The sequence below is a fragment of the Microtus pennsylvanicus genome, chromosome 7, assembly GCF_037038515.1.
Source record: "Microtus pennsylvanicus isolate mMicPen1 chromosome 7, mMicPen1.hap1, whole genome shotgun sequence".
Taxonomy (NCBI): Eukaryota; Metazoa; Chordata; class Mammalia; order Rodentia; family Cricetidae; genus Microtus; species Microtus pennsylvanicus.
In genome coordinates, this window is record NC_134585.1 from 82303435 (window position 1) to 82327460 (window position 24026).

Genomic DNA, 24026 nt, shown 5'->3' on the forward strand with positions numbered 1-24026 from the left:
TTGCGCGTGTTCACACACTACACACATATGTACCGGTCATAGGCTGACCCGTAGGAACCAATTCACTTTGAGTCCAGGACTCAAACTCAGGACGCCAGGCTTGGTGGCAAGCGCCTTTAGCTGCTGAGCCATCTCACTGGCCCCAGGTTTCCTATACTCCAAATACGCCACTGTGAACTTGAGGAAATGCCGCTTTGCGTTTCCACAAGCACAGCTTTGGCAGGGCTTTCACTGGAATATATTATTAATTCCCAAATGTATTTTCCTTGGCAACTTCCTTCAACAAATAAGACTGTTCTGTAAACAATATCCTCCTTCCTCCCTACCCACCTCTCTCTCAAGTCAGAAGAAAACAAAAATAATTTTCTAGTATAAAGCCCTGCTGGCCTAGAACTTGCTATGTAGACCAGGCTGGCCTCAAACTTGTGATCCTCCTGCCTCTGCTTCCTGAAAGCTGGGGTTATAGGCATGTTCCACAATGCTTAGACTGTAAACCATTTTAATGGTATTATTTTGAAGGACCAATCAAGTCTTCTTTTTTGAAACATTTAAAACAAAAGTACCTCCTTTGTTCCACTCTAAGACCCCAGTGTACTACTGAAAACGCTAAACACTGGCTCTATGAATATCAAATTCACAAGAATCAACAATCACAAAATTACATTTCACGTGTATAATACATTAATTGTTACAATGAGACTGTAACAAAACATGAAGTCATTGCTATTGACCTTTTATTTAATAATAAGCCTAAAGCACAGGAATCAGTCCTGCTGCCAGCAACTCTATCTTTCAGAGAGAAGCCAGAAAGTGCTTCCCTGGACAGGAGAAGTTAAAGGAACCATATGCAATCATGGGGAGAGAAGGGTAATGCGACAAGAGATAGTCATGTTTCTCATTACAACACACAAAAGAGGAAATTATGAAGTCAGTTACATAATATTTGTGCTTATTTAATATAATACTAAACTCACTAAAACTTAAAATAGAAAACACAGACAGGAGATAAGAAATCAATGTTGAAGAAGCAAAAGGAATCCTATCACTAGAAAGGCACACAGAAGAGAGAACTGTGCTGAGCCTGGCGGTCCATGCCTGGCACCTCAGCACTCAGGGGCAAAGCCCGGAGACTGTTAATACAAGGCCAGCCTGAGTTGCACAGCAAGACCGGGCTCATAAACCCAAGGGATAGAGATGCAGCTCAGCAGCTGAATGCATGCCTAACATGGTCAAGGCTCTGGGTTTGAACTCAAGCATCATCAAACCTGACCAGGTGTCATAGAGAGATAGAAACACGACCAACATCCCTAGAATAGACTATCTAGGAAACCATCATTCTAGACTGTGTCCAGGAAAAATGCACTAAAAGTGTCCCTTTCGGTTGACTTGGAGCCAGATGTCAATGCTGGAAGGGAATGCAAACCATCAATCCCCAAACAAACCTAGAAGACACTCATGCTACCTAGGAAAGTGACTTAGGATTGCTCGGCTGAGTAACGGAAGCCAGTTTCAAAGGCATTTCGAAAGTTCTTAAGCTGGTTTCTAGATACACCAGAAGAAAGCAGAATCTCACATTCTGAAACACTGTAAAGTGCATTCTAAAAAAAGACCTTATTGAAGTTTTATAAGTTACTTTACTTTTAAAAGCATCCGTGGCTCCAGGAGCGTGGTTTTTGTCAGGATGAAACTTCAAAGCAAGCTTCCTATAAGCTTTTTTCAAATCTTCATCACCAGCATCTTTTGTAACTCCCAGAACTTCATAATAATTTTTACATTTGTTTATGCTGTGGACAAGAAAGGGTATGATATGAATTTCAAGCAAGAGCACAATGCTACTCTCTATTAGAATGGGATGAGGGATATCTGTGGCTGTAATGACCTATCCAGGCTGTTGGTGCCACTCTCTTTGGTATACAGACAATTCCTCCACCCCTGAGAATGTCCACATCACAGTTTATCAAAGCTACAGGGAAGAACAGGCCATGGTGAGCACAGATGAAGGGCACTGACTGCAGCTAGAGAGAAGAAACTCCTCAAAATGTGTCACAACCAAGGAGTAAACATGGAGAGAGCATTAGTACAGAGTGCAGACGGAGGGGGCACAGGAGTAGGGCGACTGTCTAACAGGAACAGCAGTGCTCTCCCGGCCGAAGCCAGCACAGGCTAGCTCCACACCATGGCTACTGAGAATTTACCTGAGTTACTCTGAAAAACACAGGGATCCTGTATTAATAAAACAGTCAAAAGTAGTAATGGGGATTAAAGAATACTTGTTACATCCAATTTCCAACAGTCCATTCCCAGCGATCATCTAATGCAGTTTGTTCTTCAGTTCTTTCCAAGGTTTACATACTGAGGTTAGGAGTGTTGAAAATATATCAGGAATAACAGAGAAATACTGAAGGGATTAGAGAACACTGAGAACTCTAGAATGACACATCCTACAACCAAACTACCTGAAATCCCAAGAGCCAAGGGTGTAAGGGCTGGCAGCGGAGCCCGGTGCCAGGGAGCACACAGCATGCATGGACGAAACGCTGGGCTCGTTTTTTTTAGCAGATGTGCATTTCTTTGTACAATATTTTGTAACTTTATTGTGTTCCATATTCTGTCTTGAGAGCATGACAACCGGTAAACTAACTGGGAGCACTGGTAACTAGGGGCAAAACTGGGAAAAGATGTGGGAGAAAAGGGAAAAACCTCACACGTCAATTCACAGAGAGCTGAGGCGGGTTTTACCACCACAGTGCTTGGTACCTCAACAGCCATCTTAACTCCCCTTTATAATGGAAACATCCACGAGGCACTGTGTCCATGGAGAGGAGACAGGAGAAGGGTACAATGACAGAAATTACACAGTGCTATTGGACCAAGGACAGCAGCCACTGTGGCACAGAGCTGGTCTCAGTCTAGGAGACTCCCGACATGTGCAGTGACAAGCTCAATGGAGCCTACAGAATTATAAGTCCCAGAAGCCTGATACTGAACTTCACAGTGTGGGAGGGGACTTCGGTTTTTTTTTTTTCCGATCTGATTTTGACTGTGCCCTGATTCTTTCCTCGTGGAGTAAGGAAAGTATTGAACTTATTTTTTTTTATTTTACAGGAGCCCAAGGTTGACAGAATTTGAGCTTTTATGGACACTTTGGTATTTTAGAGAGACTTTGAATATTTTATTTTTTGAGACAGGGTCTCTCAGTGTAGACCAGGCTGGCCTCAAACTTACAGAGATCTGCCTGCCTCTGCCACCTGAGTACTAAGATTAAAGACATTTGCCACTATGCCTGGCTGATTTTGGATGTTTTAGAGACTGAATTTTTAAGGTTTGAACGTTTGAAGATTTTGAGACACTTAAAGTTTGTAATATGCTTTATATTGTGATATTGACAGTAACGCTATCTTGGTGACAATAAGAAACGTTACAGCTGAACAGTGATGTGTTTGTGCATTAAACTGGCAAAGGGCCAACTGTCCTGGATAGTTTTATGACAACCGGACACAATCTGGGGTCATTTCAGAAGGTGAACCTCAACTGAGTCCCCACCAGACGTTTTCTTGATTGATGACTGATGGGGAGGACTAATGTTGGGTCATTAGGGAATGGTGCTACTTAACAGGGATTAGGAGGTGTGGCTTTGTTGGAGTAGGTATGGCCTTGTTGGAGGAAGTGTATCACTAGGGGTGGGCTTTGGGTTTCAGATGCTCAAGGCAGGCCCAGTGTCTTGCTTTTCCTGCTGCCTTTAGAGCGGGATGTAGAACTCTTAGCTCCATGTCTGCCTGTGCACTGCCATGCTTCCCACTGTGAAGACCATGGACGAAACCTCTGAAACCATGTCAGCCCAAATTAAATGCTTTCTTTTATAAGAGGAGTTGTGGTCATGGCGTCTCTTCACAGCAATAGAACAGTGACTAAGAGACCCTACTTTCTCACATCACAGCCTTTCCATCAAGCTGGGAGTCATTTTTCCTGTTATTGCGACCAAATGCTTGACTATGACAACTTAGAAAGCATCGGGTTTATTCTGACCCGTACTGGTGGGGAAGTCAGCCACAGCAGGGAAGATGTGGCGCACACTAACGCGCACAGGGCAATGAGTGCTTGCTAAGCTCAACCTTCTCCTTTGTATGCAGTCTGGCCCATGGAAGGGCACTGCCCATCCAGAGAGGATCTGCCCACCCCAGTTAACCTACCCTAGAAAATCCCTCCCAGATGTGCCCAGAAGCAGCTGTCTCCAGGGTGAGTCTAGGTCCTGTCATGCTGCTAGTTAAAATAAGTGTTTGCTGTGTGTTTAATCTGTTCTTTTCTGAAAGATCCAAACTTTCTGCATCCTTAACAACAAAACAAACCTTCAAAAAGAAATCTCAGAGGACACAGTTCATTCATACACAGATGCCTTCTCCCTGTGCTGTCTTAGAACTCTGCCAGCAAGAAGACCACAAGTAGATACACACCATCCACTTCCTAACCCTGGGCCAGAAACATAACCCAAGTCAATCTGCTTCTCAACAACTTGGGAAGCAAATATTGTATAACGGAGGCCCGCAGGACCTGTCTGCTCCACTGTTTATACCTTCTTTTGCTGGACTGGAAATATAATGGCAGAAGCAAAAAATCATTTTTCAACTTCCTCTCTCTTTTTAAATGTGTTACAGATGTTCATTTTGATAGATCCCAGTGACTGGGGATACAGTTAGTACGGTAGGTGCCTGATGTGCATGAAGCCCTGGGTCCAGTCTCCATACTAGGTGTGGTGGCAAACACCTATGACCCCAGCATTCAGGAGGTAGAGGCAGATCAGAAAATCAAGGTCATCTTCAGCTGGAGAGAGTTCTAGACCATCCTGAGCTATGTGAGACTTTGTCTCAAATGAATACATAGGCTTTAGATTTAATTGGTGTTTAGGGAAACACTTCTGAGTTAAGGCATCATCCTTCTGATATGTCTAACAACTGTAATTTATCTTCCTCTAACTTAAAGAACTGAAATTTAACAAGACCAGGCACTGCGGTCTCGCACCTGCAGCCCCAGCACAGTGCCGGGAAGCTGAAGCAGAAGGAACATGAGCTCAAGATCAGTCTAGGCTACGCAGCAAGAGCTGGTCTAAAAACAAACAAAAAGAGTAGAGGAAGACAAGGGGCATTGAAGCTTAAATCAAATCTGAAGGTCCAGTCTCTGTAATTCCAATGAGAAGGATCTGTATAGGAACAGTCATGGACACTGACGATAACTGCCTGCTAGACTCCACATGGACCTTACATGTTTAATACAAAATGGCTTTACAATGATGTATTAAAAACTTCAAATAAAATTCATTTTCCTCAATTTTTTAAAGCCTATTTCATCTCAGAGACAGACAGTCTCGTGGCACTGACTGCTTGCTCGCTGAGTTACACAAGTTTTCTTCAGTCTTACTGTAGCCTTGCACTTACGCAACGGGAGTGGCATGGTTGCACGGCTTCTCCCCATTGAGCCAAACTGTTACTGAGCAACTTGTTCACATAAGCATCTTCTCTATCAAGACAAAGTGCCTTCCTGAGGAAAATCCCTTGTGTATAAATAAAACAAAACACAAAATGGCATGGTGCAGCTCTGGCCTCTCACCTGCCGCCTCGCCAGAGCCACGCGTGAAACCTGTTGCAAACATACGCACTGCACAACTAGGCAACTTCCATACAAGGGGCTGACGGAAATACTCCAAATAACTTAGGGATTTCACTTAGAAGAATGCTTCATAGTTAGTCCCAGAAGGGATTTTTTATATATACAATTTATATTAGATAGACATAGTTTATATTATATAGAATTTAAAAGATACAGTAGAGTTATTGGTTTGGAGAATCAATCTGTAATGCTGGAGGTGATGCTTCTAAAGAAATTCATCTATCCATAAGGAACATGATGGTAAATATGGCTGGACCCTCAGTCAAGGCTAACTTTGCACTCACTGAATTCCACCTGTAAAGAAGCCCACGCTTTTACTAGTCTCCACAAGTTCCCAGTCTCACATAACAAAAGATGACAGCCGTTCCCGCGAGTCTCCACCTGCCCAACTCTGATAGCATGTCTGTTCCGCCATTAGTGCTCGTTCATTCTTCATTCTCATGATATCCCAGAAGCACATCCCCTCACCTTGGGGAAAACAAGCACACACACACATAGGCATGCACAGAAGCACACTCACACCAGTGCTGAACAAATCTACTTCTCTATTCACTGAAGCTCCTCACATGTGTGCTCTCCCTCCCGATAAGGGAGAGGAACTATAGACTTAGAAAAAGCAATAACACCACATCTGGAAGAACATCATTTTCTAAAATGTGCAGCTGAAGTTTTGTTGGTTGGTGACACATCCAAGCAAATAAGTGATTCTATTTTGGGGGAAGGGTCACAAAAATCACAAACAATACAATTCAATTTGTAATTAGAAAAATTCATGGATTAGCTGAAGAAAAATGCATGGATTAGTCTTAGTGGTTAAGAGCATTTGCTACTTCCCCAGAGGACCCAGGTTCAGTTCCAAGCACCCACAACCTTCTGTAACTCCAGTTCCTGGGGGATCAGATGCTCTTTTCTGGCCTCTACAGGCACCAGGCATGCATGTAATGTACATGTATACATACATGTAAAACACTCATCCATATAAAATAAAAGTAAGTAAATCCAAAAAGAGAGAAACAGGAGTCTCGGGGCATGCTCTCCCAGTGTAATGTAATGCCTACAGGAAAACACAACCTGTTTTAGGATACAGTTTCAAGCATACTGCTTTCTTATTGCTTGTCCCCAGAAAAAGCCAAGAGCAATCTCTCACTCACTTATTCAGTCAACTCTGACAAGGTGCGGCCTTGTGGAAGTGGTTGGCAGCCTTTGAAATGCTTGCTACTGCTCACACCAGTCATGTCCTCTTTCACGGCTGCACCCTGACCAGGGAATATGTTTTCTTCATTGTGATTTCAGACACAATGATTCAACAGAGCTTTAGTATGCACATATAGAGGGGAAAAATACGATAGAAATATTTCAATATTAGACTCAGGACATCGTGACAAGCGGCTTTCATCACTGATAAAATCTGAGTCTGAGAGTATATGTTATAGAAGTTACGCTGGATGAGGAAAGGAAGTGTCTAAAGGACAGGAGACGTGGACCACTCTGCTGCTCTCCTGTGCTTCCTCACATCAGGTCACAATGCCATGGGATCCACCCTCCCGATTCGTCATCTCCAGAGTCCATCACCTGCCAGCACCAGCTGCCCAGAAGAGCAACATCAGAACACTTTCCTTAGCTTCCACAGGAGCCGGGCAGGGGTGGCGCACACCTTTAATCCCAGCACTTGGGAGGCAGAAGCAGGCAGATCTCTGGGTATTTGAGGCTAGGCTGGTATACAGCGAGCTCCAGACAGCCAAAATAAATAAATAAATAAATAATTAATTACCGTCGCCAAAAACTTTCAATAGGAAGCAGAACAATCTATTCTGAAGTATTTCATACCTCTTAGCTTAGCCTTTTTTCAAGAAAACTCTTTCTTATTTATAAAATTAGTAACATGGTATTTCTAAAACCAAGTTTCTCGCTGTTCAGCTCCACCCCACTCTGCTGCATACAGGAGAGTATGAGAGACCCAGAGGGGACACCCAGACAGGGCACTGTGGTGTCTGTATACAAAGGCAGCCTTGCCAAACTAGAATGGAAAAAGAGGGTGCTAAGGCAGAAAGTGTAAAGCATTGCTGCCCTGACTCTCAATTTTCCTCCTATGAAACGCTCCCGTTTCCAACTGTATATGACAAGACAGCAATTCATCTTCCCCCTCCTACCGACCAAACAATGCACAGAATCAATGCTCAAGTCATTACTTTACACTTGGGTCATATTGTGGATTTAGAAGAATGGAACCTTCCACAGAGCTTTTTAAAGGCTGACCCCACCAGACTCTGAAGCACCGGATGCCCCAGGAACACCTTTGTTTCCTTTCTATGCAACTGTACCTTTCTCTGGTATTATGACATCAGTTAAGTTCAATCAGAATCAACGATCAAGGAGATGATATCATCTCATTACCTGAGAACTCCGTCTACTTGGTCTTTGGTGTAGACTTTTCCTCCTTCGCCACTACTCGGAGTGCCGTCCTTTGTGCAGGTAGGCTTGCTCTGGTCCCCACCCCCTGGAGGTTTTCGGCAATGTGTGCTGTTTCCAGCGGTGCTTCCATTTTTCATAATTATTTCCAATAATGCTGTGGGAAGACAGACAAAGGAAACTGTACCCACTTACATCAGGACACAGATGCGCAACTCCACAAGGAAAGAAAGCAGACAAATTGCAATGTCTTCCAAAAAGATTTAACATGGCTTCCTCCTCCTCCTTTAGGGCTGTGGGGGTGAGGGTGGCACTGTTTTGTTTTCCCCTTTATTTAGACAGGATCTTGCTATTTGCTATTCATTTGGACTGACCTAGACTCATGTGGCCCATACTGGCTTTGAACTCTCAATTCTGCCTGAGTTTACTAGATTAGAGGCACAAACCACCAATTCAGACTCTACAATGTCTCTTTAAATAACAGACCTCCTGCTGCTGGGTGTGGTGACACACACCTTTAATCCAACACTTTGGGCATAGAAGTAGGCAGATCTGTGAACTCCAGGCCAGTCAGAGCTACACAGTGCAACCCCCTCTCAAAAGCAAAACCAAACAAATAGTAAACATCAGTGATTGCTATAGTGCATAACTGTCTACAGAACATTAACTGTCACTCGGGAGAGTTCAAAGACATGTGACGTCAGCAACTAGAAATCACTATCATCTAATGGTCATGACATGCTTATCACACAGTAAAACTAAAGAAATCCCCAAAAGATATCATTTCAAAGTAATTAATGAGACTATTTAAAAAATAATAATAAAAGGAAGGCAGATCTCTGAATCCAAAACCAGCCTGGTCTACAGAGTGAGTCCCAGGACAGGACAGCCAGGGAGGGATACACAGAGAAACCCTGGGGGGAGAGTGGGAGACGACAAGCAACAACAAAAAAAGAAGTAGAAATTAGATTTCTGTTTACTTTTTAGCAGCAACAACGGGAACAAAGGACATTGGAATACAATCTTTTTTCTTTTTTAAAATATGATCTTTAAAGTAGAAAAACCAATTGTCAACTTGAGCTGAGCGGTAAGTTTCTTTCAAATACACAAAATGGAAACATTTAAAGAGGCTGGAAGGGCAGCATGGCAGTTAGGAGTGCTCACTGCTCCTGCAGGGGTCCATGTTCAGCTGCCAGCACCCATGTCGGGTGGCTCACAGTCACCTACACTCCAATTCCAGAGGATCCACCACCTTCTGGAACCTGCACACATCTTTGAGAGAACATGCACTAAAGAAAGAAACTGCACTGTTCACATTTCAGACACAAGGCAACTGTGTCCTTGTGAGCAGAGTTGCAAGCATGAACAGTGATCTATCACGCTGTGGATAAATGTATACCAAAAGACAGAACAGCAATAACATCTGGGGTTTACTTTCAATAATCTGAGAAACAGAGGCTAACGGCAGGGTAGAAGGAATGACAAGGTGAGGTGGGTCAATACATTCCCAGTGGTTAAAGATAAATGGTGCAATATGATTAATCTTACTATTGTGTGTGTGTGTGTGTGTGTGTGTGTGTAAAGTATGAAATTTTCCATAAAAACTAAAATTAAACAGTAAGTATTTAACTTAGCAAAAGAACAAAAGAATAGGAAAATTCACCAGGATAGTAGTTTCAACAAACCTCAGTCCAATAACCAACAACTTAATTAAGGATAACTTCAAATCTATTCAGCTTGAACTAGGAGATGTTAAATCCAACTGATGCTTTGGTTTGCTTGTTTGTTGTTTAAGACAAAGACTCAAGTAGCCTAGGCTGGCCTAGAACTAGCAGCAAAGGCTGATTTTGAACTTCTGATCCTCCTGCCTCAGCCACCCAGTGTTGGCTTCACACGTGTGTGCCAGCATGCCACACAAGTGTGCTAGGGATTGAGGCTTCTGCATAGTAGGCAAGCTCTCTACCCACTCAGATACATCTCCAGTGCTAGCGCTCTCTCTCTCTCTCTCTCTCTCTCTCTCTCTCTCTCTCTCTCTCTCTCTACTCCCCCCTCTCTTTCTGTAAGCACAAAAGAATGAAAGCTGGAAGCCTTATATCTAGATGATAAAATTACTTCTTCCAATCTCAAAAAACCAGTGTCATATGTATGAACTACAATCTAGGAGCAGCATGCTCACCTTTAAAGAATAAATCAATTATAAAAACATAACTTAAGGCTGGGAATGGTGGTCCACACCTTTAATCCCAGCACTCCAGACGTAGAGGCAGGAGCATCTCTGTGAGTTCGAGGTCAGTCTGGTCTACATAGCAAATTCTGGGCCAGCCAGGGCTACAAAGTGAGACCTTGATTCAAAAGGAGGAGAGGGGAGGGAAAGAGGGAGGAAGGAAGGAAAAGGGAAGAGAAAAAGTATCTTAACTCACAAGTAGGCTGCAAAGCAAAAACAAAAATCATCATGCATAATGATAAAAAGAGACAAATATTTATCACAAAATGACCTATCCAGACAGTGAAATACTATTTGGAAATAAAATGACACTAAATATTAACATGCTTATCACACAGATGACAGAGAACACATTCTGCTAAGCCAGTGAAGCCAGGCACAAAAGACCACATACTACATGATTCCATGGATATGAAAAGCACAAGGCCTGGAGATGTGGGGCATAGGCAGAGCTGGCCTAGCGAGCCTTGAACTGAATCTCCAGGACACTGGAGTTGGGCGGGAGCCTGGGAAGGCTGGGGATACAGAGGGAGGAGAAAGGGAAGGAGAGAAAACAAACAGAGCAGGTAAACACACACTTAGAAAGCAGATTGGTTTCTGCCAAGGGCAGGGGTTAGTAGGTCAGAGGAACCTGAAATGACACAAGGCATCCAATAAGCCATTTTATTTCCAAGGTTTGGAAGTGTTCCAAAAGTATGGCACAAGATGCACAATTCTGTGAATCCACTACAAACCCACTAAGTCTGTACTTTCAATGAGTCAATTATTTAGTATGCACATTATATCCAGAAAGCTACTATACATATATAATTTTAGTTATATATTAAAAACTCCAACTGCTGTTGTCAAATTTGCAAAAACACATCTATTACTTATATGATTCTTTTACCATGGCTAACAGATAAGAGGTCACCAAAGAAAGAAACTGTATTTTATGACAATTTAATTGGAGGTGATATAGTAATCAAATAGTTATTAACAAGAAACATAAAAGACCTACCATATAGCTTCCTTCCAGCTGGAGTTCAGGCTGTATTTAATATAACCATAGTGGAATCAGAATAGTCTATGCAGCAAGTAGTGATCCGTGACATGTAATTAATTAGCAAAACTTAAAAAAAAACTAATGCAGATGAAGTAGATCTCAAACCCAAATCCTCCTGCCTCTGCTCCTTGGTACTGGGATTACAGGAGTGTACCACTATACCAGGTCAGGAACTTAAAATTTAAATCACTAAATCTTGAATACAGTCAAAGAGAATTAAGTACCAAAATCACAACCTCATGCACAGAATCCCCTAATATATGATGACAGGAACAAACCACCAACTGCTAAAAAGGTATGTGTGGATATTAAGTGTCTATGTGAGAAGCACAAAACAGTACATGGGCATTTGCCAAGCTCACAGGCCAGAAAAAGAGAAACCAACGGGCATTTTGGTAAAGCCGAGGAGATACCTGACAGGATGGGTTTCACCCACTTATAAGAGCAGGAGAGCCTGGTCCACACTTACAATGAAACTGCGGTGACCAGGACCCACATTGAAAGAGGAAGGCACAACTAAATAGCAAATGAAAAGGGACATGGGGAGGACAGGATGAGTGATGCCTTCCCTAACTAGGTGACATACTTTTTTAAACACCAGACAAAGACAGAAGGATCTCTGTATAGTTGGAAAGGCTAAATAAACAAACACTACATAAGGAAGTAATGTAAGCAATTAGTAAAATAAATACATACTAAAAGAAAATGCTAGTACTCAAATGATGCAAAGTATTGGTATGAGAAAAAGTCACTGCGTGTGCCCTCGAAAGTAATCGTGTGCACCAGAAAGCCTTGACAAGCCAGCGGGTGAAGGAGGCTGCTCTACAGGAGCAGTCAGAACCGCAACTCAGAAATCACTACTTAGCAGATCCCAGGTGAGGAAACAGGCAAAGAGTTAGGATGGCTCAGCAGATGAAGATGCTGCCAAACCCACCTGACCACCTGAGTTCAAATCCCAGAACTCACAGGAAGGTGGAAGGAAACAGCCAACTCCATAAAGTTGGCATGCACAAGCATACATACATGCACACACATGCGTGCAATACACACACACACACACTAAAAGAATATGAAATCAAAGGGTAAAAATATCCATTCAAAAACACAGGGTTGGCTGGGCATGGTGAGTCAGGCCTGTAACGCTGGCACTCAGACAGCAGAACCAGAGTCAGGAAAACTACCACTTGCTAGGCCAGCCTGGTCTACACAGTGAGTTCTGGGCCAGCCCAGGCTAATAGTGAGACCATGACTAAGTCAGCTAAGCTGGGCGTGAGGGTAACACCAGTGCTTGGGGAGCTGCAGCAAGAGCAGCTCAGGTTTAAGGCCAGCCTGGGCTACGCTACCCTATCATTTAAAAAGGCCTACATGGAGAAAACAAAGTTACTTAAAACAACAGATAGTATCATACAGAGGAATAAGACATACAAAGGTTGAAAACTTCAAAATTGAAAAATAAAAATTGTGAAGGAAAGTAGTGGATAGTGAAGATGAAGAAAAGTTAGCACATGGAAATAGACATCGCGAAGAAAAATATAACGATAAATAAAATAGTAATTAGATGGCTTCTGGCATATAAACAAAACATCTACATGACATAATAAAATACCAGACATCCTAAGATAAATGACACCAGAGATACACGCAAGTAAAGTTAGCTGGGTATCCACACAAAAACAAAACAAACAAATCAATCAATCAATCAATCAACCAAATGATTTATATGGAAGAAAAGTTAGACCATCCTTGGACTTTTTCCATCACTGGCACTTGCATAAGACCCTGGAGTATCCTCCTTGCATACCCCAGAAAATGAAGCGTGAGCTAATGACTACCCACTGACATGTTAACCCTGATGGTCCACTTGACAGGCTCTAAAATAACTGGCAGACAAGTCTCTCAACATGTCTGTGAGGGATTCTCCAGATGAGCTTAACTGGGGTAGGCAAAGCTCCTCTACATTTGGGCAGCATGGTTCTATGCCATGGGCTCAGGTCTTGCACTCCATAACAAGGGAAAAGCAAGCTGAGTGCCAGCATCCATCCATCTCTCTCTGCTTCCCGATACATGTAACTGAGCAACCTCCAGTTCCCGCTGCCAGGATTCCCTACTTCAGTTGGCTTGACTTCAGACAAAATAAGCCCCCTTCCTTAAATTGCTTCTGTTGGGTATATTATCCCAGCAACATGTAGAGTAACAATACAGCCACCAAACTTTAACAGTAAAGTCACAGTAAACTGTCTTCGGCATTCTAGAAGTTAGGGAACATAGTTCTACAAACTCACCCTGTGACCCACTAGGAAACAAAAAACTTGAATAAAAACTTAAATCCTAATGTTTGGGGGGGGTTCATTATTATTCAGGATAGCCTTGCATTACTTTATAGTCAGCATCACTTAATCACAGGGACGTGTCCTGCCGTGTTCTAAGGCAGTTTCACCATTGTGGGAACACAGAGTGAGTGTACTTGCATAATCTCAGGTGCAGCTCTCCAAATATGACATCATGGGTTTAAGAACCAGGACGTATCTAAGGAAGACAGACACAGGCTAAAAACTGTTTAAGCAAAGACTGAATGCTTACCTTGATTGGAAGGAACAATATACACTCATAGGCTGACTACCTTTAAAAAGACAACACAGGCCTGGTGGTGGTGGCGCATGTCTTTATTCCCAGCACTTGGGAGGCAGAGGCAGGCAGATCAGCCTGGTCTACAGTGTGAGTTCCAGGACAGCCAGGACTATAACACAGAGAAACCCTGCCTCAGAAAAAAACAAACAAAAAACAACAACAAAAAGGACAACAAACTAGCAAGGCACAGTGGCACAAACCTTTAATACCAACACTCAGGAGACTCAGGAGATAGAGGTAGGCAGATCTCCAGACCAGTCTCAACAAACACCAGGCAGCGGTGATGAATGCCTTTAACCCCAGCACTCAGGAGGCAGAGGAAGGTGTATCTCTGTGAGTTTGAGGCCACTCTGGTCTACAGAGTGAGTTCCAGGACTGGCTCCATAGTTACCGAAACCCTGTCTCAAAAAACCAAAACCAAAGCATACAGACAGATGAACACACACACACACTCTGCATTTCACAACCCTGTGCTTTGAATAGAGTCCCAAACAATGAACAACCTAAGAGTCTCAGTGTCCCTAGTTACCTGTACTGTGATGCTGAAACACCATTTTCCACTAAAAGAAACCAAGATTATAAAACATAGGGTTAGCCAGGGGGTGGTGGCGCACTCCTTTAATCCCAGCACCCCAGAGGCAGAGACAGAAGGATCTCTGAGTTCAAGGTCAGTAGTGAGTTCCAAGGATAGCCAAGGCTATATACTGAAACCCTATCTCAAGTAAGTAAGTAACTAAATAGTAAATAATAAACTTTATTTTACTGTTGACATCCTTTTACGGCAATAAATATAAGTCCTAATCATCATTTTCACAGGGGAAATGCAGCCTGTTTTGTCAATTCTCATTTGTAGAGATCTACATTCCTTAAAAAGAAATTTACAGTTAATTTAATTTTGGACATGCTTTATCTGTGGGTGTATCAACATAGAACACATTACATGTAATCACATGTAACTATAAAAGTTCTATTTGGGGCTGGAAAGATGGCAAACAGTTATGAGCACTGGCTGCTCTCCCAGAAACCTGAGTTTGAGTCCTAGGACCTAAATGGTAGCTCACAGCCATCTGTCACTGCAGACGACCTCTTCAGCCCTACACACACATACACATGTACTTCCACACATGGGCGACTCACAAAACTAAGTACGCAAATCATTTTATAAAGACAAATGAGGCTCTCAAAGGGACGGTGGGCTGGGAACACAGCTTACTTGGAGAGTGCTTGCCTAGCATGCATGAAGCTCTAAATTGACCCCAGCACCACACAAACCAGGTGTGGTGCACACATATATAATCCCAGCAGTGGCAAAGCGGAGGCAGGAGGATCAGAAGTTAAAGGTTATCCTTAGCTACCTATAGAGTTGGCGATTAGATCCTACCTCAAGAAAAAGAAAAAGGAGCACGTAACTATAGAAATCACACCATCATCCTCATTTCCATCTGTCACTCCGCTCTCCTCTAGGACGGAAATGCCATGGAAGAAGATTTCTGCCACATTATCTACTTACTCCCTAGTACCTAAAACACTGTCTGGGGCTAGGGAGATGGCTCAGCTTGCAAGTGTCTGTAACTGCAGTTCAAGGGGATTCAATACCCTCCTCCCACCTCTGAGAGCACCAAGCACACACACAGTGCACAGACATACACGCAGGAAAAAAAAATCCAAACATGTAAAATCAAAATGAAACAAAACTCTGCATGGCACAGAGAAGTGTGTGGTCAATAACTATCTGTTGAATAAACTCTGTTTGGATGAGAAAACTGCAGCTCAGAAGTGAAGATTTCTATCTAAGGCGAAGTTCAGACCCAAACTCAACTCTCTTTCCTCAGCGCCAACATCTGAAACAGTCTCACTACCAGTGGAAATTCGGAAGTCATTTCCTAACACTTCACTGGATGATACAAAAATAATTGTTTTAAATGTTCTCATCACTGAATTTTAATTAAGCCAATTAGGAAAAGAATGGGATGCTCTTAAAGAAAATAGGATGTATAATGATAAGGATACAAATGATGCTTAAAACCTTACCAGTTTAGGTGAGACAAGAGCAGGAACACTTTTCAGTTTTGTATTAAATACAAAGTAACAAGACAAAAAAAAAAAGCAGAGAAATATGCATCACCTCTCCCATGGCTGAAATAAACTAAAGGATTACTGTAACTGTTATTAAGCGGGTAGCATGTACAGACTATCCACGCACTTAAACGTATCTGTTCGCTCATGACAGCGGATGCTGAATGGGCTTCTCTGTGGTTGTATGCCATCATTTGAGTCAAACTGCTACCACGTTCTTGAAAAGAATAAAAATGCTCTTCTCAAACAACAACAACAAAACCTATACTACTAGCCAGACAAGGTTGTGCACACATGCCTTCATCTTAGCACTTGGGAGGCAGCAGCAGGTGTGTCTCTGAGTGCAAGGTCTACATAGTGAGAACTAGGCCAGCTGAAGATACATAGCGAGATCTATCTCATTAAAAGGAAAAAAAAGAGTCGGGAGGTAGCAGTGCACATATAATCCCAGTACTTGGGAGTCAGAGTCAATCCTACTGTCTCAAAAAACCAAGGGGGGAAAAAGGAAGGAAGGAAAAGAAGAAAGAGAATAAATAAAAAAGAAAAAAAATCTACACTTCAAACTATCCTCCAATTACTCTGAAAATCTAAAACTTGAAACACCAATGTGTGGAGCCAGAAGGATGGATGACTCAGTGGTTCGTTGCACTTGTTGCTTTGCTAAAGGACCTGGGTTTGGTTTCAGCACCCACATAACGGCTCACAAACCATCCTTAAATCCAGGCCTAGGGGATCTGATGACCTCTTCTGATCTCCGTGGGCCTATTCAGGCAAAACACTCACACACACAAAATAAAAATAGATTAAAACGACACAAACAATGCGAACAAAGCCTCAGGGTGGTGGCGCTGTATCTTTCCTTCTACCCAATGCTAACCCACTTCAACTGAGCAAGCATACAAAGGTGACTCCAAGGTGAGCATCTGAATGAAGTCTGAAGAATGGTCTCAACTAAGACGTGGAAAGCGATAGCGTCCTTCATCCATCTCAATATCAAACTTTTCAACAAGGAAAACACTTGCCAGTTTATTAGCGTGTTTTATGAGATTACCTTCTTACTCGATAAGAAATCCCAAGAGGACAAAAATCCTGGAGCATAACTAGAATTTAATCTTGTGGCTGCCTACTCATCATAAGAATAATGGAAAAAAAACACAGTATTTTCTTTTGCCATAGTATAAGCAGATCCAAAGACGATCCAGTCAACTTCCTGAGTTGTTTGTAGTCATCACCCAAAAGCTCCAATTTCCCCCATACAGAACCTTTATCAGGGTCCTTCAAGAACATTCCAGATGTTTCTCTCACTTGAGGTCTTATTTAACTCCCATAAACATCTCCTAGGAATATCTAAAAGACAGTTTTTCACAGAACAGTCACACTGCTTTATTTTGGGTCACATCCACTCTGTGATGACATCCTAATTTTGCATATAATTAAAGCTTAGAATAGCTAAATATCTTGGCCCTGGTTATAGAGACAGCAGAAGTCTGCCTTTGAACTGTTTTTAGACTACTCCATGACTACACCCTACCACTTTATTTGATAATTACCCAGCATCCTTGTTGATATCTTTCTACCTGACTTTCTCTCCTCCATTTCTCCACTGTTCCTATACCCATGGCTTTCAGAGCAATAACGGTGCTGTACTTTCACAGTGTCCGTTAGGAGATCCATCCTAGCTGTTTACATGATAGAAGCATGACCCGCTGTAAATCTGGACTAGCTTTAAGGATGCTGAGATGGTTTCACTTGTGAAACAGAGAGGATAGTCAAAATGTATTCGATGCTTTTTCGCAGCCCGTTCTTGTCCTCGGAGTACCATGGGAGCCGTACACTGTCCCTGCTGCACACACAAAAGGCCAAGCACAAGAGTCTGTCTACCTTGAGTAAGGGAGCTGGGTGGTGAAGAACCAGGCCTACAAAGCAGGTGACCTGGCCTAGAGTTTCTGCTTCTTTACTGTTAGAACTGCTCCTCCAGCACCAGATGACAGCTAGCTGCAATCTATCTACATAGTAGAAGGGATGCGAGTAATTTCTGTCAATGAGTTCTCGGATATGGCACCAGAAGCCCGGACAGCATAGCGAAGACTGACAAATGAGACTAATGACACAAAGCTCAAGCTCCCAGTGACACAGCTGACACATTGGGAAGATGACCTACGGAAGGAAAGGGAAGAGCTGCAAGCTGGAGACGTCAAAGAGTTAATGCCCCAAATATATAAAGAGTCCCACAGCAACATCAATAAAAACAGTCTGATTTTTTAACTGGGCAAGCAACTTAAGAGAATATATAAATCTTCAAAGAATATACAAATGGTCAAATAAACACATAAAAATTGTCCAACATCATTAATCATCAGGGAAAATGCAATCAAAACCTCAGTGAGCTATCATCAGGCTACAGTCATAGAGTAGTCACTATCAAAACAAACAAACAAAAACAAACTGGGAGTGTTGTGTTGAATCAGACACTAGGAAACTGGAACCCCCCATGTATGTCGCACAAAATGGTGCAACTGCTCTGGAAAACAATGTGGTAGTTCCTCGAAAACCAAAATTAGAACTACTCCATGACCCAATAACCCCACTTCTGGGTATATATGCAGAAGGGAAAGCAGGTCTGTAGAAACTCGTGCTGGTAGGAGCATCACTCACAGCACAGGATGGGAAGGAACCCAAGGCTCACTGACAGGTGAACGAATAACCCGTGGTGGCCAATGAGAGGGCTCAGACCCGTGCTCTGTCCCCACATGTGTGGAGAAACCCTTTCCTCTACAAGGTGTCACCGGATCTCATGCACACATCATGGCTCACACACAAATACACACTCCACCACCCCCCCACAATAAGATCTCCCCAAAAAGAAAATGTGATGTTTGAATGTGCATGTGCACACTCACACCAATGCACGTGTGTATGTAAATAATAAAATGTTCTTTAGCGTTTTTTTAAAAAGGAAATCTTTCCTGGCGGTGGTGGCGCACGTCTTTAATCCCAGCAACTGGGGGGCAGAGGCAGGTGGATCTCTGTGAGATCTTGTGACAGAGAAATCCTGTCTCAAAAATCCAGAAAAAGAAAAAAAGAAAGAGATCTGTCAAATACTGCAATACAGATGAAATATGAAGTTATTAAGTGAAATAAGGCAGGCATACAGAGTATTCTTAGATCAGGTACCCAATTAGTCTAATCTATAAAGAGTGACATCAGAATGAGGGCTGAGAGCTGGAGAGTAACGGGGGCTATTTAACTGGTACGGTATCGAGGGTGCAAGATAAAGCACAGAGCCTATGGCGCACCAGGTGGAAATACTTAACACCACTAAACTGTACACCTAAGAAGGATTAGAATAACAAATCTTATGTTGCACTCTCTACAATTAAAATGAACTTTTCCTTCACTCTTTTCCTGTCCTAAACCAATGCAACAAAAAGATAAAGCGAAAAGCACAAAAACAAAAGGCTTCAACAATGCAGAAAGAATGAAGAAAACAGTAAAGTCAAACAGAGGCCTTGTTTATTAAGTTTCCTCTTAATTCTCTTAACCTGGAAATACTTGAGACCACAGTAAAATATCTCCCCATTGGAGAGGCAAACAGTAGCAGTTAAATAAAGACCTTTTGGAGATAAAACTCGGCTACTCTTCTGACTTTGCCACTTTCTGTACGACCTTGAGCAAGGTATTTTCATTCATTCATTCACTCGTTTATTCATTTGTCAGAGTCTCTGCACATGGGTTAACCTGGTCAAATAATCCCATGCCTGTACATGGGACTGTTTGGAGGAATAAATGAGGGTCCTATAAAATACTAGGCACAACTCTGGGCGCTTTGGGAGTGTTGTATGGACTGTATTACCTCGAAGCCTAGAGAGTTAGACAATGAATAAGGAGAATTAAAGTGGGTAAGTCCAAACCCTACTCTTCAGCGATTTACCGAACTTGCGGGTACTTACGGTGTCATATCAAATCAGACACTAGAAATCATTAATAACTTCACCATCCCTGTCAAAAGTGGAGCTGTCTTGTAAAGGGCTCTCTCCCTCTCCCCGGGAAAAGCAGTGTCATCTAAGGTATTCGAAGATACTTAAGGAACGGCTACATACAGAGCCCAGGGATGGTGAAGCCCGATAAGCCACTGGAGTCCCGCTCCTGTCACTTCACAGGGGCCTAGGCAGGTCGGGGGAGGGGACCCGTCACCCAGCACCCCACTGCGCCCCGCCGGTGTCCCCCGAGGGCTGGAGCTGCCGCGGCCCGCGGGGCGGAGGGCGCGGGGGCCGGGGTCACGGTGGGGGCCAGGGCTCACCGCGCGCGGCCGGCAGCGGGTACAGCTTCTCGGCCTTCTGCAGGAAGCGCTGGGCCTTGTCGCGGTTGCCGGCGCTCAGGGCCTCGCGAGCGATCTGCACGCATTTCTCCGCCTCGTCGCGGTTGCCCTCCATGGCTCGCGCCTCCTCGGTGTCGGCGGCCGCGCAGCTGCTAGGGGGGCCCGCCGCGGAGGAGGCGAGGCGGCCGGGCGGGCGGGGCGCGGCACGGCGCGGGGAGGAGCGGGCACCGCGGCGGCGGCGGCCCGGCGACGGGCGGCCTCGCAGCTCCGCCTCCTCACGGCCGCCTCCCCGCCCCTCGCTGCCACAGCGGCGCCAGCCGCGTCCCTCCCGGGCCTGCCGCACTCCGGGTCCCGGCGGCCGTAACCGGCCTGAGCGGGTAGCCCGGGCGAAGGAGGGGAGACCGGCCTCTAACCCCAGACGCGGCCCCGGAGCCCGCCTCCCGCGCCCTCGGGGCGGGGACAGGGGACCCGCACTTTCAGTTCGATTCCCAAGGACCCGAGGCCCCGCCCCTGGGCCGATAGGTCTGGAGGCCTCAGGCCTGGTACGGGGAGCATTGCGGTACGGGTCCCACAGGCGCGACTTAGGCGGCTAAGGCTATGAACCGCGGCCACCCCAGCACCCCCTTTCCAGTGGCACTTCTGACCCACATCTCTCCTGCTGCGCCGCCGCAGGTACAATGCAGCTCTTTTGGTCACTTAGAATCAGCTGTAACTGTAGCAGGAAGTGGTTCTTTCACCTACAAAGGCTGTTTGGCACCTCCTGCTCCCATGTTGGTTTTGCTCACGAAGTAACATGCAAGCACTGTCTCGGATAGGGAAGGGTCTCAAGCTAAAGAACATGTTGTCATCCTGTTACCCTAGTCTATGAATTTAGAGCACCCCCAACCCATGACGACGAGCATTCCACACTCCGCAGCAGTGTCTGGTCACTGAAAACATGATTATCTTCTACATCTCAAGCCCATCCCGCAGAGCTATCTCGTTGTACCCCGAGGGTCTCTACAGTCCAGCTGTCCCACGTTACTGTAACTGTCCACAGGACAAATACAGGATGGCTCCTCATGCAAGTCCTAACAGCTCGTTATATGACAAAACTGGCTACGACTTGTTGCTCTGCAGATGGACTGTTTAGTGAGCAAAGAATGAGACCTAGGAGACACGTTCAGTAAGCAGGTTTAAAACTAGTTTGGGATATGACCTTTATTGAGCTTATCCACCAGAGTGGAAATAATGTCTGTACAAAACCAAATGTTTGTTACTATAACTTCTGCATCACAATTAAAATCCAAACAGTTTTTTAAAAACAGTCAACTCAATCAAAACCCACTACTTCAGAATCGATAGCTTCTTTGAAGCCACAGTAACACTTAAATATGGTTAAGACTCGAATGCAGAAATTTGGTTGGTTTGGAAGGCTAACTAAGCCTCCAACTTGCTCAAATAGAATTACAAAAGGCAAAATTGTGTTTTTCACAGAGATCAGTCCACTGGAATCACCGACACTGGACAGCTGTTAAGAACAAGAGTCCTGAGATAGTAAGGAATCCAGGCATCCTTAAACGGTCTTCTGTTGTCCCTTCTTCCCGATCAGAGACTTGTGGATGTGCGGGATGACACCTAGGAGAGCGACAAGGGTTAATTCTGTTTGTGGAAACATTCTTAAAACACTAAAAATCAAAGCAGGTAACTACAAACTGATAGGTCTTTAAAAACCATGAGGTCCAAACAGAGAAAAACTGAGTGATGTAAACTAAAGCATGACTTTTCGAGATATAACTTAAATATCCTCCTTCTAGAAGCAATGAAAGTTTAATTTTCTTAATGGAGATGCAAGGAGTTTCAGTGATAACATACCACCACCAGCAATTGTAGCCTTGATCAGAGAGTCCAATTCTTCATCTCCACGAATAGCGAGCTGCAAGTGACGTGGGGTAATGCGCTTTACCTTTAAATCTTTTGATGCATTTCCTGCCAATTCTAGTACCTAAAAGGCAAAATTATGATCAATCTCCCAACTTCTCTTCAGTCGAGATCCATGAAGCTGGCCAAACCTCAGCGGCGTCTTTAATCTACCAACTGTGGTCATCCCCTCCCCACTACCTGAATGACAAAATTATGCAAATTATGCAAAGAATTGAAGGGGCACGCAATTGCTTTTGCAAGAGCAGCAAACTCCGGCTCAGCAGGATCCTTGGCTCAACACTAGCTCCCTCTAGTGCTAGCTCAGCCTCCGCGCCGCGCTCAAGGCCTGGGAGTTTTCTTGCATCACTTTCCTTCTTCCCTCTCGCCACTTTCCCCCGCCCCCCAAACCTTTTCCAGCTCACAGGCGTACACTCCCGTTTACCTCTGCGGTGAGGTACTCCAGGATGGCTGCGCTGTACACAGCGGCGGTCGCGCCCACACGTCCGTGGCTGGTTGTCCTAGATTTCAGGTGTCGATGAATACGGCCCACAGGGAACTTGATTTTTTATGCACACAAACAAAAATGCACAAAGATCAAAGACGTAAAGATGATGTGCGCGCCAAAGCCAAGGACGGTGGTGCACCATCGCGCCCTGGCAGTAACACGCGCGATAGAAGCCCCCCCCCAAACGCCCCAATATTCAGTCTCTGCAGGCCAAGTCGCGACACATCACCCACGCAAAGATGGAACACCCATGCAAGGCGCCGACAAACAAGCAAGGGGGTGCAGAGATAAAGGCCGGGTCACCCCGACAGCGGCTGCGGCAGCGGCTACCTACCTGCAAGCCGGCTCGCTGCGAGCGGGAAACCGCCTTTGTCTTGGCCTTTCCGGAGTCTTTTCCAGCCTTACCGCCAGCCTGCGGCGCCGCCGACGCCCGCGAGCCCGGGAGGGACGGGAGAGGATAGAATTACCAAGGCGGCGCGCCCCTCCCCCACGGCGGCGCGTCCCGGGGGCCAGAGCGCGCTCGCTGCCGCCCGCCGGGGTCTCCGGGCCGCCGCTCGCCCCCACCCTCTCCCCCGCCGACCCCCGCCGCGCGCCCCCGCGGCAGCGGCTGCGCGCCCCCGCGCCGGCTCCCAGCGGCGCCGCGCGCGCCACCCAACCGTCGCCTCCCGCCCGGAGCTCCGGGCTCACAAAACACCTCCCTCCGCTCGTCCGGACCCCGTCTCCGCACGCTCCCCACTCGCCGCCGCCTCGCCCCAAGCCCCGGGGACGGCGGCCCCGCCCGAAGCCCGCGGCTCGTGGCCGCCCGGCGTCCATCTCACGTTACCATCTCGGACCGTGCTGAAGATCGGACAAGCGAGAGAGAGTCGAGGCCAGGCGGACGCGCAGCGAGATCCCGGCGCCCACTCCTCCGTCGGACCGCGATTCAAACTGCGCCGTCTCCCGCCTTCCTCGCGCCCTTTATACCGCAGAATGTTCCCTCATCCGGGAACTCGCCTGGCTCGGCCCACCAATGGTTGCCGCCCGCCTTCGGGACGCGTCCTTGAGGTTCCAGCCAATGGGAGAGGGCGCAGCGGGGTGGGGGGCGGGCGCTCGCGAGCTCGAGCGCTGATTGGCGCGTGCGGGGTAGCGGGGGAAGAGTGGGGGAGGCGGCGGGACGGGACCGGGGAGAAGAAGGGCGCCGCGGCGGGAGGGCAGAAACAGAGTGCTGCGCCACCGCCACCCGCCACCGATCGAGCCGACGGAGGCGTCACGTGCCCGG

At 45.3% G+C, this 24026-nt stretch overlaps 2 protein-coding genes across 3 annotated transcripts in view; both read right to left on the reverse strand.

Annotated features, from left to right (window-relative positions):
• The window catches only part of Dnajb14 (DnaJ heat shock protein family (Hsp40) member B14), a 44701-nt gene extending 23932 nt beyond the window's left edge, over window positions 1-20769 (reverse strand). Inside the window, exons 1-3 of one of the 2 annotated variants that reach the window (XM_075981263.1) lie at window positions 20344-20769; window positions 8056-8227; window positions 1639-1784 (exon numbers count right to left, since the gene is read on the reverse strand). In XM_075981263.1, the coding sequence (XP_075837378.1) occupies window positions 1639-1784; window positions 8056-8227; window positions 20344-20476 (451 nt within the window). In that variant the 5' untranslated portion in view covers window positions 20477-20769. The remainder of the gene's footprint in view (window positions 1-1638; window positions 1785-8055; window positions 8228-20343) is intronic. The other variant, XM_075981262.1, reaches the window with a different exon arrangement.
• A 753-nt stretch (window positions 20770-21522) lies between these two features.
• H2az1 (H2A.Z variant histone 1) lies at window positions 21523-23724 on the reverse strand. The gene is made up of 5 exons (XM_075981265.1): window positions 23592-23724; window positions 23103-23180; window positions 22706-22819; window positions 22216-22345; window positions 21523-21978 (listed from the first exon to the last, which is right to left on the reverse strand). Exons 1-5 carry the CDS (start codon window positions 23592-23594, stop codon window positions 21917-21919), a joined length of 387 nt encoding a protein of 128 aa, XP_075837380.1. The 5' UTR covers window positions 23595-23724; the 3' UTR covers window positions 21523-21916.
• Between the last annotated feature and the right edge of the window lie 302 nt (window positions 23725-24026).

Excerpts from the sequence above, each read along its gene's own strand:
- H2az1 (XM_075981265.1), bottom strand. Across the intron at positions 22,820-23,102 it reads CGCAGCGAGCCGGCTTGCAG|TTCCCTGTGGGCCGTATTCA; the intron begins GTAGGTAGCCGC and ends TAAAAAATCAAG. Across the intron at positions 22,346-22,705 it reads TGGAGTACCTCACCGCAGAG|GTACTAGAATTGGCAGGAAA; the intron begins GTAAACGGGAGT and ends TTTGCCTTTTAG.